Source organism: Elephas maximus, chromosome 10 (genome assembly GCF_024166365.1).
Source record: "Elephas maximus indicus isolate mEleMax1 chromosome 10, mEleMax1 primary haplotype, whole genome shotgun sequence".
Lineage (NCBI taxonomy): Eukaryota > Metazoa > Chordata > Mammalia > Proboscidea > Elephantidae > Elephas > Elephas maximus.
The window spans coordinates 62,449,213-62,461,808 of record NC_064828.1 but is presented as its reverse complement, the minus strand read 5'-3'; the positions used below and the strand labels follow the sequence as shown (position 1 = coordinate 62,461,808).

General features: G+C 35.7%; 1 protein-coding gene across 1 annotated transcript in view; it reads left to right on the top strand.

The window, feature by feature from the left end:
- SOS2 (SOS Ras/Rho guanine nucleotide exchange factor 2) overlaps positions 1-12,596 on the top strand; it is a 72,246-nt gene that overhangs the window by 26,616 nt on the left and 33,034 nt on the right. Inside the window, exons 5-8 of the mRNA XM_049897660.1 lie at positions 1,432-1,638; positions 5,396-5,539; positions 6,670-6,780; positions 12,372-12,470. Of these exons, the coding sequence (XP_049753617.1) occupies positions 1,432-1,638; positions 5,396-5,539; positions 6,670-6,780; positions 12,372-12,470 (561 nt within the window). The remainder of the gene's footprint in view (positions 1-1,431; positions 1,639-5,395; positions 5,540-6,669; positions 6,781-12,371; positions 12,471-12,596) is intronic.

Below are 12,596 nucleotides of genomic sequence, written 5' to 3'. Positions count from 1 at the left end.
ATGGTCAGCTGTGTCAAAAATTAGAGAAAACAAGAAGGCTTAAGTAAACCATTCTACTTTGCATTAGGGAAACATTAGTGACAGCAGTTCTAATAAAGTAATGGGCTTAAGAAGTGAATGAAAATATAAAGTTAGAGATAGAAAATATAGCCTTATATCTCTTATTGGGAAGAGAGGACAGTAGCACTTCTGTGTACTTTTATGATCTTGCCTTCCATTCTTTTCCATCTGTTTAAAATAATATTTTATCAGCTAATTTCTTGTTCAGCTATATTAGCTTCTTTACATGTCTTCTCCTTTTCTTGATTATTTAGAAGATCAGGAGGGCAGGGTTGTCTGTTCTGTTCATTACTGTATTTTACCAACATCTGTACCATTTCTGGTGACCAATAGATGTTTTTCAGAATTAATGATTGTTACCATCCCTTATGTTGTCAGAATTTCCTCTCATGTCTCTAAAGTTTTACTTCTTGGAGCTTCTTTTTTTGAATTATACTTATCTTTTTTCCCAAACTCTAAGAAAGTAGTTTTCAGTACTCCTTGGATATATAATTAACTAGGCCTAATTTTTCTTTTTTTTAACTGTTATTAATTCTAAAATCTGTGGTCACCTTTTTCCCATTGCTTTTGATTTACAGCTCGTACTTGCCTGTAGGTTGACTTAAATCCAAAGTAGGAGTTCTTTCCTATTTTGTAAAAGGAGAAATTGTCACTATAATTTAAGAATCTGTAGGATGCTTGGTTTTAGCAAATGAACATAATAGCAGTTGTCGGTAGAGTGAATATGCATCAGAAAGCATCACGCTGCCATCAGTCACCTGCCTGTAGAGTAGTGTCACTTCTTTTTCTCCTTTTAACTCTACCCAAGTGTGTATTACCGTCCATATGATTGGATGTAAGGAACTACCATGTTGAAACCTCATATTTGTCAGACATAGTAGTATGTGCCTTACGTACCTTGCCTCATTGAATTCTTCCATCAGTTACATGTTCCACAAGGAACTTGAATTTCAAAAAGGTAATTTGTCCATAGTCACAGGTGAGTAAGTAGCTGAGCTGGGATTTTGGTTTAGATTTTTTTTTCCAAAGGTATGTTCTTTTTTACATGTATATATGTTATACAGACACACATATATGTGTGTGTACACATATACGTGTGTGTGCAGCCATACACACATACATATATTTCACAATTAGGTTTATCTTATTCCTGAAATATTTATTTTGCCATATCCAATTTTATTTGAACATTTTTTCCCCTTCAACTTTTTATTTTTCTCTTATTCTGAATTTTCTCATACAAATTAACCTATATTATTTTTTGGGATAAGCAGCTCTCCTTGTTTAAAAATGTATTAATTACAAGTACTTTGAGACAGATTTAAAAAAGTAAGGAAGATGTTACACAGAACTGAATTTTGTATTTCTTAGGTTTTGATGGACATGTTCGATCAGGAGGATGACATAGGTTTGGTTTCTCTCTGTGAAGATGAACCTAGTTCCTCAGGTGAATTAAACTACTATGACCTTGTCAGAGCTGAAATTGCAGAAGAAAGACAGTATTTACGGGAACTAAATATGATCATAAAAGTATTTCGAGAAGCCTTCCTTTCTGACAGAAAGCTGTTTAAACCTTCTGTAAGTACCTTTTGGAGCTTGACATTTTATGTACCCCAAAAGATACATAACTGAGAAAAACCAAACCCGTTGCCGTCAAGCAATTCTGACTCATAGTGACCCTATAGGACAGAGTAGAACTGCCCCATAGGGTTTCCAAGGAGTTCATGGTGGATTTGAACTGCCGACCTTTGGTTAGCAGCTGTAGCTCTTAACCACTGCACCACCAGTGTTTCCTTGTATACAGTATGATTATGTAAAAAAAGAAATTTTTATGTAGTATTTGTGGGTTTTAAAAAATGTAATAAATGTAATGACAGTGAAAATTACACGAAATTAGAAAGGGAGATTATACTGTCATGAAGTCTGCTACGTAGTACCTGAGAGTTATAGTCATTGATTTGGAGGTGTTGAAAATGATGTATAGTCTAAAGAAGAAAGTCCTATACTTTTTTCTTGTCTTTTGGTAAGTGATTTAAGATAATAGTTTTAAAGCTTTAACAGTGGAACTTTTTAAAAATAAAAATTTATTCAGAAAGCCAGAAAAACAAAAGCAGAGCTGCTCTTTATGGAGAGGGAATGGGCTTGAGATGAGTAGGATGGGGATCCAGAGAGCCTTGTCCATTACATCAGCATGTAACTTCCAGAGTCTTTTAGGAATCCAACTAGACAGATACTGTCTTTAAAAAAGATTTTTTTTCTTTCTTTTATCACATAATTTATTTTTCCTTAGATGTTTGTGTGTCAGTCCCTCACTTTTTAAATACTCAGCCTTTAGCATATTTGATCTTCTACCTCTTGGTTTCTTTGCCGGAATAACTATTACATGAGTGAATAGGACTGATGCTCAAACACAGCTGGCTCAGTGCTTCAGATCAGGAACTGATTTAGCTTTCTCGTTCTTTTCCAAAAGAATGAGTAAGCAATAATTTAAGGTATTTTAATTGGCCCTTGTCCTTTTTCTTTTTACATACATTTAGGTTAACAATGTTGATAAATGACTCCCACGATATGCTACATTAAGCAGTTAGCATTTTATGTTTTACAAAGTGTGTCCTATTTTATTTGGTGCTCATATCAATCCTATGAGATAGGTAAAACCAGTTGTCGTTGAGTTGATTCAAACTCATGGCAACCCCATATATGTTGAGGTAGGACTGTGCTCCATGGGTTTTTCAATGACTGATTTTTCAAAAGTAGATTGCCAGGCCTTTCTTGTGAGGCATCTCTGGGTATACTCAGACCCCAACCTTTTGATTAGTAGCCAAGTGCATTAACCATTTGTATCACCCAGGGACTGTGAGATAGGTAGGGCAGGTATTACCATCTCTACCTTATTGGTGAGGAAGTTGACACAATGGTTATTAATTAACCAAGTTAGTTTTAGAGTTTGAGCTTGAAATTGGGTACTTTTCTACCACTGTATAATTGAGTTTTTGGTTTTATCTGCGGTGGTATGAAGAATACAAACCTAACAAATGCTGGTAGCTAATATTATCTTTTTTGCCTTTTTGGTGTCCCATCAGTTTACATTCTTCAGGAATTAATTTTTATAAGTTCCTTTTCACTGAATTAGTGCTGTTTCGACAGAACATTTCTATTATAATACTGAAGGGTCGAGAGAGATAAAGAATGAGAGAGAGAATTCTTTTTTCTCATGTCAATAGCTATAGTTTTTTTGGTATAGACAAGACTAAACTTTGAGGTAAAGACCATCTGATATCAGAGCATAGTGCTCAGCAAATATTGGATGGAGGAATGAATGACTTAAGATTAATCTTAATTTACTCCTATAGGCCCTACTCCTATGTCTTCAAAAAAGTTCACATTTGTGGAGGGCCTAATATGTGCCAGGAACATTTTGTAGAAATCATCTCATTTAATCCTCATAAGAACCCTATGAGGTAGGTATTAGTATACCAGCAGTATGACCCTGAGCAAGATTACTTAACTGTTCTACTGGGATGGTTATACTGGTAGGTACCTAAGGCTGTTATGAGGCTACACTGTAAATGCTTAGAATAGTGCCTGAAATATAATAATAATCATAAAAATAAGCTGTTATTTTCATCATCATCCTAACCCAGGGTCATTCATCTAGCAAACGTTAGAGCCAGAATTCAAATTCAGGTCTTTCAGAATCCGAAGGCTGTGATGTTTCCATTATAAGATGCTAGGGTAAATAATAGTTGGCTGTAACCTGGATCGTTAGATGGTCTGTTTGTGAGAACTTGAACCTAGTTCCTAGATGTAATCCATACATGGAAGCTTTATTAAAAGTTTTAATTCTGCCTCAAATTCAGGAGGCCAACCAAAAATTGTGAAACCAGATTTTATTTGGGATTAGGAGTCATCTTTATCCTCATCCCAGCTCTTGTCATTAACTAGCTGTGTAAGACTTTGGTCGAGTCTTTTAGCATCTTAGCCAGTTCTCAAACACTCAGATGCCATGATTTTTTTATGTGAAGAGTTGCCTAGAATTATCCACAGTATAAGACTTTAGAATTATTAGACAAAACTATCTAGAATCTATATTTTCCAGTATTTTACTGTCTGTAGTCCAAGGGATTTTTAATTTCCCTTAGTTATTCATGATTGACTTTATGTCTTGGAATATATTGGTATGAAATTGGTGAAGATACACTCTTAACACTTGTGTTTCTTCTTATACTTAAAATAATTTTATTGTGGTAAACTATAACAAAATATTTGCCATTTTAAGTGTATAATTCAGTGATATTAACTACATTTGCAATGCTGTACAACCATCATCACTATTAATTTCCAAGGTTACATCACCCAAAACAGAAATTTAGTACCTGTTAAGCAATAACTTCCCATTCTCCCCTTCCTCTAGCCTCTGGTAGCCACTAATAAACATTGGTTTCTATGCATTTACCTATTACAGATATTTCATATAAAACCATTAAAAAACAAAACCAAACCCATTGCTGTCGAGTTGATTGCAACTCTTAGTGAACCTATAGGACAGAGTAGAACTGCCCCGTAGAGTTTCCAAGGAGTGTGGTGGATTCAAACTGCCAGCCTTTTGGTTAGCAGCCATAGATCTTAACCACTGCACCACCAGGGCTTCATTTCATGTAAGTTGGATCATATAATATTTGTTCTTTTGTCTCTGACTTATTTCACTTGGCATGTTGTTAGGTTCCATCCATGTTGCAGCATGTGTCAGAACTTCGCTTTTCTTTATGGCTGAAAAGTATTCCATGACCACATTTTGTTTATCCAGTCATCTGTTGATGGACACTTGGGTTGTTTTTACCCTTTGGCTATTGTGAATAATGAACATTGGTGCACAAGTATCTGTTTGAGTCCCTGCTTTCAGTATATACCTAGGAGTGAAACTGTTGAGTCATGTGGTGATTCTATGTTTATCTTTTTGAGGAACCCCTAAACTTGTTTTCCACAGTGGCTGCCCAATTTTACATTCCCACCAGTAGTACCAAAGTTTCCAATTTGTCTACATTCTCCCTGGCACTTGTTATTTTCTGTTTTTCTGACTATAGCCACCCCAGTGGGTGTGAAGGTGGCAGCTCATTGTGATTTTGATTTACATTTCCGTAATGACTAATGACGTTGAGCGTTTTGCCTGCGTGGGCTTATTGGCCATTTGTATATCTTCTTTGGAGATATATACCCATTTTTGAATTGGGTTGTTTTTGTTGTTGAGTTGTAGGAATTCTTTATATATTTAATAAATTGCAAGCAAAATTCTCAACCTCATATGCCTTAACCTTTTTATTTATTTATTTTCCAGGATATTGAAAAGATTTTCAGTAACATTTCAGATATCCATGAATTGACCGTGAAACTTTTAGGCTTGATTGAAGACGCAGTTGAGATGACTGACGAAAGCAGTCCACATCCCTTAGCTGGCAGCTGTTTTGAAGATTTGGCAGAAGTAAGTTTACAAATCTGCTTTATATTCTCATCGTAGTACTAAGTAATATATTAAGATATCCAGTAAGATATTCTGTGTGAAAATTAGAAGACACTGCAGGCTAGTATGGGGGCAGAGGCAGTTCAGTGTTAGAATTCTCCCCTTCTATGCAGGAGACTTCCGTTGGATTTCCACCCAATGCATTTCAAACACAGCTACCACCTCTCTGTCAGTGGAGGCTTGCTTGTATGTTGCTTTGATGCTGAACAGGTTTCAATGGAGCTTCCAGACTGAAAGGACTAGGAAGAAAGGCCTGGCAATCTGCTTCTGAAAATCAGCCAGTGAAATCTCTATGGATCACAACGGTCCATTGTGTATGGGGCTGACTTAGCCAACAACAACAAACAGGCTGCTATAAGAAATACTCTAAACGCCAAGGTCGAGGGTTCTATCCCTGTACAGGCCACGTAAAGAAGCTTAACCAGTAGCAAACTAAAATTACCTTGTATTTACAGTGACGGTCCCTGGGTGGTGCAGTTTGCACTTGACTACTAACTTAAAGTTTGGCAGTTTGAACTTGCCCAGCAGTGCTGCAGAAGAAAGGCCTGGTCTGTCACTAACTGAATATTATCCTATTCATTTTTGCCAGTCTAACGGTAAAAAAAAAAGCATCTCATTGTTCCTTAGTTTTGCCTTTTTTTAAAAAAAAAAAAAAAAAAAACTAATAATGTTGAATATCTTTCATACACATTGGCCGTTTTAATTTTTTTGGAAAACAGTTTCAGTTTAATCTTGGTAAGCCTAACTAAAATTTCAAATCCCAGCCTTGTTTTTATTAATATATACGCTTTTCATATACTGGGAGTAAATACGCATAAGCATTAAATGGTTTCATACTTGGTGACTACAAAGTCATCGACCTATTTTAAGAACAGTAGTCTCATGTCATCTGTTGTCAAGGTCACTACTTACATTTTTAAAACTTTTCTAGTTGTATCCGTAGTTATTATTTGTCCCTGAAAAGCCAGAAGCAAAATGTTCCAAAATCTAGTTGAGGACTTGGATAAAAACTTGCTATTAAATAATCTGTACTGCATTAATATAAAAGTCGTTCTTTTAAACTTAACACACTTTCCTTTTTTAAAAAATAGGAGCAAGCATTTGATCCTTATGAAACATTATCACAGGACATCCTTTCACCCAAGTTTAATGAACATTTCAGTAAGTTGATGGCTAGACCGGCAGTTGTTGTACACTTTCAGGTAAGCTTAAATAGAATGCCATTTTTTTTTTTTTTGTTAAGCAAGTAGAAAGATACTCTATCATCTTATCCTTCAAATATTTGTAATTCTAGACTTCCTTTTTGAAGCAAGTGGAGTAATTCACCATATAATCCTTCAAATTCTGTTAACTCTAAGCTTATTTTTAGGTTGTCTTCTGTTTTCTGTTCTTTCAATTTGTCCATAATGTAGAAATCTTTTGTAGTACAGCATCACAAATTCTGATTGACCAGAAGAATATGGCATATTCTAGATCTAGGATATAGAGATGAATATGGAGAGCTGTTTTAGGATCTTATTTTCTACAGGAGAAAGAACTGGAGAAATTATAAGGAATGGAGAGAATAGCCTTATGTATACTCATACTGATTTCTCTATTAGGCCTACAATTTCAAGGAGATAATACTGCGTTGAGGGGAGTATGCAAGTTAATTGGTTCAGTAATACAGTTAGATAAAACGAAAATAAGTGGAAAGAGACAAATGAAATTATATTTGTACCGTCTCAGCACTTAAAACAAAGGTTACATTGGCGTAGCTGAAGCTTGACCACTGTATAAACTTCCTGGCTCTTCCCCCTCAGCGTATGAGTGTGCTCAAATTTTTACTCTCCTCAAACAAACAAGTGTTTCCTCACTAGCAAGTCACCCCTTTCATTTTTTCCCTTTGCAGCCAGTTATCTTTAGATTCTTTTTATCGTTCTTCATCAAACTGCTACTATCTGTATTCTATCCAGGATATAACACTAAAAACTGCCCTTGACAATTAACCTAATTTCCAAATCCAGTGGATATTTTTATTTCATATTTGTGTCTGTAGCATTTGTTAGTCTTCCTCTTGTCCCTTGACTTTCATGATACTGTTTTCTCCTAATTTTCATCTTTTCTTTCTTCTTCCCAGCCTCTTTAATTGTAGGTATTTTTCAACTTCTGTTATCAGCCCCTGCTTTTCTGTCCCTCTGTGCCATCCCTAGGTGACTTTTTCCATACCCTTTGTTTAAGCTACTGCCTGTGTGCTGGTGACTTCATATTTGTATCTCCAGGCCATAACTTTTTTTTTTTAATTTTTTATTGGGCTTTAAGTTAAAGTTTACAATCAAGCAGGTCTCTCACGCAAAAATTTATATACACCTTGCTGTATACTCCTAGTTGCTCTCCCACTAATGAGACAGCACATTCCTTCTCGCTACTCTCTATTTTCATGTCCATTTGGCCAGCTTCTTACCTCCTCTGCACTCTCACCTTCTCTCCAGACAGGAGTTGCCCACATAGTTTCATGTGGCTACTTGATCCAAGAAGCTCACTATTCACCAGTATCATTTTCTATCCCATAGTCCAGTCCAATCCCTGTCTGAAGAGTTGGCTTTGGGAATGGTTCCTGTTTTGGGCTAACAGAAGGTCTGGGGACCGTGACTTCCCAGGTCCTTCTAGCCTCAGTCAGACCATTCAGTCTGGTCTTTTTATGAAAATTTGAGGTCTACATCCCACTGCCCTCCTGCTCCCTCAGGGGTTCTCTGTTGTGTTCCCTGTCAGGGCAGTCATTGGTTATAGCCAGGTATCATCTAGTTCTTCTGGTCTCAGGGTGATGAAGTCTCTGGTTTATTTGGCCCTTTCTGTTTCTTGGGCTCATAATTACTTTGTGTCTTTGGTGTTCTTCATTTTCCTTTGGTCCAGGTGGGTTGAGACCAATTGATGCAACTTAGATGGCTGCATGCTAGCGTTTAAGACCCCAGCTGTCACTCTCCAAAGTGGGATGTAGAATGTCTTCTTAATAGATTTTATTATACCAGTTGACTTAAATGTCCCCTGCAACCATGGTCCCCAAACCCCCACACCTGCTACACTGGCCTTCGAAGTGTTCAGTTTATTCAGGAAACTTCTTTGCTTTTGGTTTAGTCCAGTTGTGCTGACCTCTCCTGTATTGTGTGTTGTCTTTTCCTTCACCTAAAATAGTTATCTACTATTTTATTATTAGTGAAAACCCCTCTCCTTCCTTACCTCCCCGCTCTTGTAACCATCAAAAAATATTTTCTTCTCTGTGCCTATAACATCTTTGGGTACTCATTAAAAGCACTCACAACAAATTTTTTGCTTTATTTCTATTTTAGTAGGAATTCTGGCTGCGGAATTTAAATATTTATAGCCCAGTTGTTTAAGCTCTTGCCTTAGATATTTCAGTGAAATGAGAGATAAAATTTCTTCAGGCAAAACTCACTTGTACTATACTAAAAAAAAAATTAAGGTGACGAAGTAATGGTTCATTAAAAAAAAACCTTTTTGGCAGCTGTGTGCTCGTGACTTCATATTTGTATCTCCAGGCCATAACTCTTTTTGTGTGTGTGTGTGTGTGTGTTTAAGGGAAAGTTTACAAATCAAGTCAGTCTCTCATACAAAAATTTATCTATACCTTGCTATATACTCCATCACAATGGTGATGATAATAAAGAATATCTCTTACAGTTATTGTAGAAATTTAAACAGTAGTACGTGTACAGTACTAGGAATGGTATTTGGCATGTATTAAATACTGGTAAATGTGAACTCATGTTTTTATTAGAGGAATCCTTATACGATAAATACACATTGCATAAAATTTTAGAGTACATTTTAGTAGCCATTTCAGTGCTAATTAACAATACAGATGATCTTTGAAGACTTATAATTTTATCTTGGTTCCACTTAAAGCACTGTATATAAACTATCCAGGGGAGTAATTCAAGTCGTTATATTAATTAAATGCTAAAATGAATTCATCTTAAGGTAGGAAAATATGTTATCTCTTTGTGCATAACTGGTCTGTTGAACAAATTATGATTTAACTTCGCTTAAAAAATATGAGAATTATGGATGTGTTCAGCTCTGAGGATTGGTTTTTTTTTAAAGCAGCGTATCAGATTCTTTCTGTACATTATATGTGATCATAATCTGCATTTATTTTATGGAGAGAAATACCAGTTCAAATAAGCCAGCCTTAAAGACATTTAAAAGCAACATAAGTTACTTTTAAATCCTTTTTAAAATCTAGAAAATTATTTATTTTGTAGAGTAGTAATTTTCACACTGGGGTACACCTATTTCTAGGCATACACTAAGATTTTTTTAGGGTATATAATGTCTAACCAAAGTGTCGGCAGTTTGATTCCGCCAGGCGCTCCTTGGAAACTCTATGGGGCAGTTCTACTCTGTCCTATAGGGTCACTATGGGTCAGAATCGACTCGAGGGCACTGGGTCTGTGTAATGTCATAAATATCTTTAAGGAAATCATTTTCTAGTCTGCTTGAGAACTTGTTTGTATTCTTCTCATTTTCTTACCCAGCATCTTCTATACTTTACCCCTTACCATATTGGGTTTCCCATTATTCCTTGTTCCAAGGTATAAAAACCACCAGAGTACCAACCAGAAAAACATAAAGGCAGTTTCAGAATTAGGAACAGGTTCTGTTCCTAAGTCTGTCTTTTAAGTTGAATTTGTACATTAAGTCAGAACAGTTCAGTACGATTCATATCTAGCATCAGTTAGTGAAATGTTTGTCTTAGTTTACGGTATGAAGTGTACCTTTCTGTGCATAAAAAACATTAAAGAAACACTTCCAGATATGCTAAAATATCTTTAACATAATAACACAGTAGTAATAATAATAATGTTTTGATGCATGTTGCAAAGTAGCACTCGTTTCTTATTATGAACCATTGTATGTACCTAGAGTTTTTAATGTAATAGTCTTTATGGGGGTTGGTTTGCAACTACAGGTTGTACTAAGTTCAATGTTTCTATTCCAGAGACTGCCTGTGTATATATATACATATATGTTCATGTGTGTGTGTGTGTGTATATGTGTTTATATACACACACACAATGAAACCCTTTTTGCTTTGCACGCAGTGAACTCTCCCTCAGAAGCAATATTGGATGCAATATTGAGTTAATTGTGTGCAAAGCAAGAGTTTCCAAAACAAGGGGGTGGGTTGATGGTGCTAAAAACTCTTGGCTAGCCAAAATGTTATGACATATCATGTCTATCTCATTATCTAACTGTCTAAAAATTAAGAAGTGATATATTCATATATATAATAAAGCACATAGTGGGCACAGTTACACAGACAGTTACACTGTCTTTATGAACTATGTTATGCCAATTGACTGAGTTATCCCACAGGACTATGGTCTCAAGTCTTTTAACCCAGTAAACCAATCCCTAGAGGGCCACAGGACTTAGAGCCCACATGAACCATGGCCTCTTCTAGCCTGAGACCAGAAGAATTAGATGGTGCCGGGTTACCATTATGACCGTTCTGACTACTAGGTATACACAGTAGGAGTTTCTGGATAGAATGGGAGAAAAATGTAAAAGAAAATTCAGATTCCTAAAAAAGACCAGACTTACCGGAGTGATCGAGCCTAGAGGAACCCCCAAGACTGTTGCCCTAAGATACCATTTTAACTTAGAACTGAAGCTGCTCCTGGAGGCCTCCTTTCAACCAAATAATAGACTGGCGTATAAAATAAGCAGTATCCCCTCTGAGGAATGTGCTCCCTTAAACAATCAACTATATGAGACCAAAAGGTCAACAATAACCAAGAAGCAAAGATGAGAAGGCACAGAAGGACAGCAAAGCTAGATCAATGAAATCAGAACAAACAGAATGGAAAGGAATCTGACATGTTATAAAAATTGTAACCAACGTCATGAAACAATTTGTATAAAAAATTACTTAATGGGAACCCAATTTACTGTGTAAACTTTCACCTAAAACTCAGTAAAATATTTTTAAAATATATCATTTTGATGGAGAGGGAAAATAAGTAAGAATTAGGAAGTGAGATGGTCACAGGGTGAATTTTTTTGTTTTTAAATACTTCATTTTTCACTAGACCTGGGGATAAAGGAGAGAAGACTTGTAAAGTTCTGATACTAGGATGTACTGTGTTAGAAGCAGTTGCAGGTTCTTCCAGAGGCTTACATTCCTTGAGACTGTGACATTAATATGTTTGTTTGAATTTAAAAATGAAGTCACACTTTCTGACAGAAATTAAGTCTGATTTGGCTCTTTGTTTTGACAATGGGGATTAACTTTGTCAATTAACTTATATGACAGACATTTTCTATAAATTAAATGAACTAAATCTGTAATTTATTTCATCAGTATTTTGATGAAATACGTTTAAGTCACATCTACGATATACAACATCACAAAAAATACATCCTTTGAAACTAAACTTAAAACAGTTCAGATCGACAATGAAAAAATGTGTGAAGGAGTACACAGTTTTTAAAAATTAATTTAGGTAGTGGAAGCCAAAATGTATGGAAGCAGCTGTTTTAGAGGACTATGGTGAAAGTTATTTTAGCGCTATAAGAAATGGAGAAATGTATATATTTATCTAGCTAGAGGAGGAAAGGGAGGGGGAAAAAAAAACTTGATTTATAGTGCTTCAGTTTCAACATAGAGCGTGCTTCCCATTATAGTTTTGGTAAATCTGTATCTTGTATTTTTCAAAGCTATTTCTGTTAGGTACTGCTGTTATATATCCTTGATATCAGAAATATGCTATTCTTTTTTTTTTTTTTGCAGTCTATTTCTGATGGGTTTAAAGAGGCAGTTCGTTATGTCCTTCCACGCCTTATGCTGGTGCCGGTGTACCATTGTTGGCACTATTTTGAATTATTAAAGGTAAGATGAAAGCTTCCTGGGCCAAACGTACTGCATTTGAGAGGCATAAAAACTAGTTTTTGACCTGATCGTATTACTTTTTAATACTTTTTATTCATAAAAATAAAGTATCCTAAAGTGTCTAAC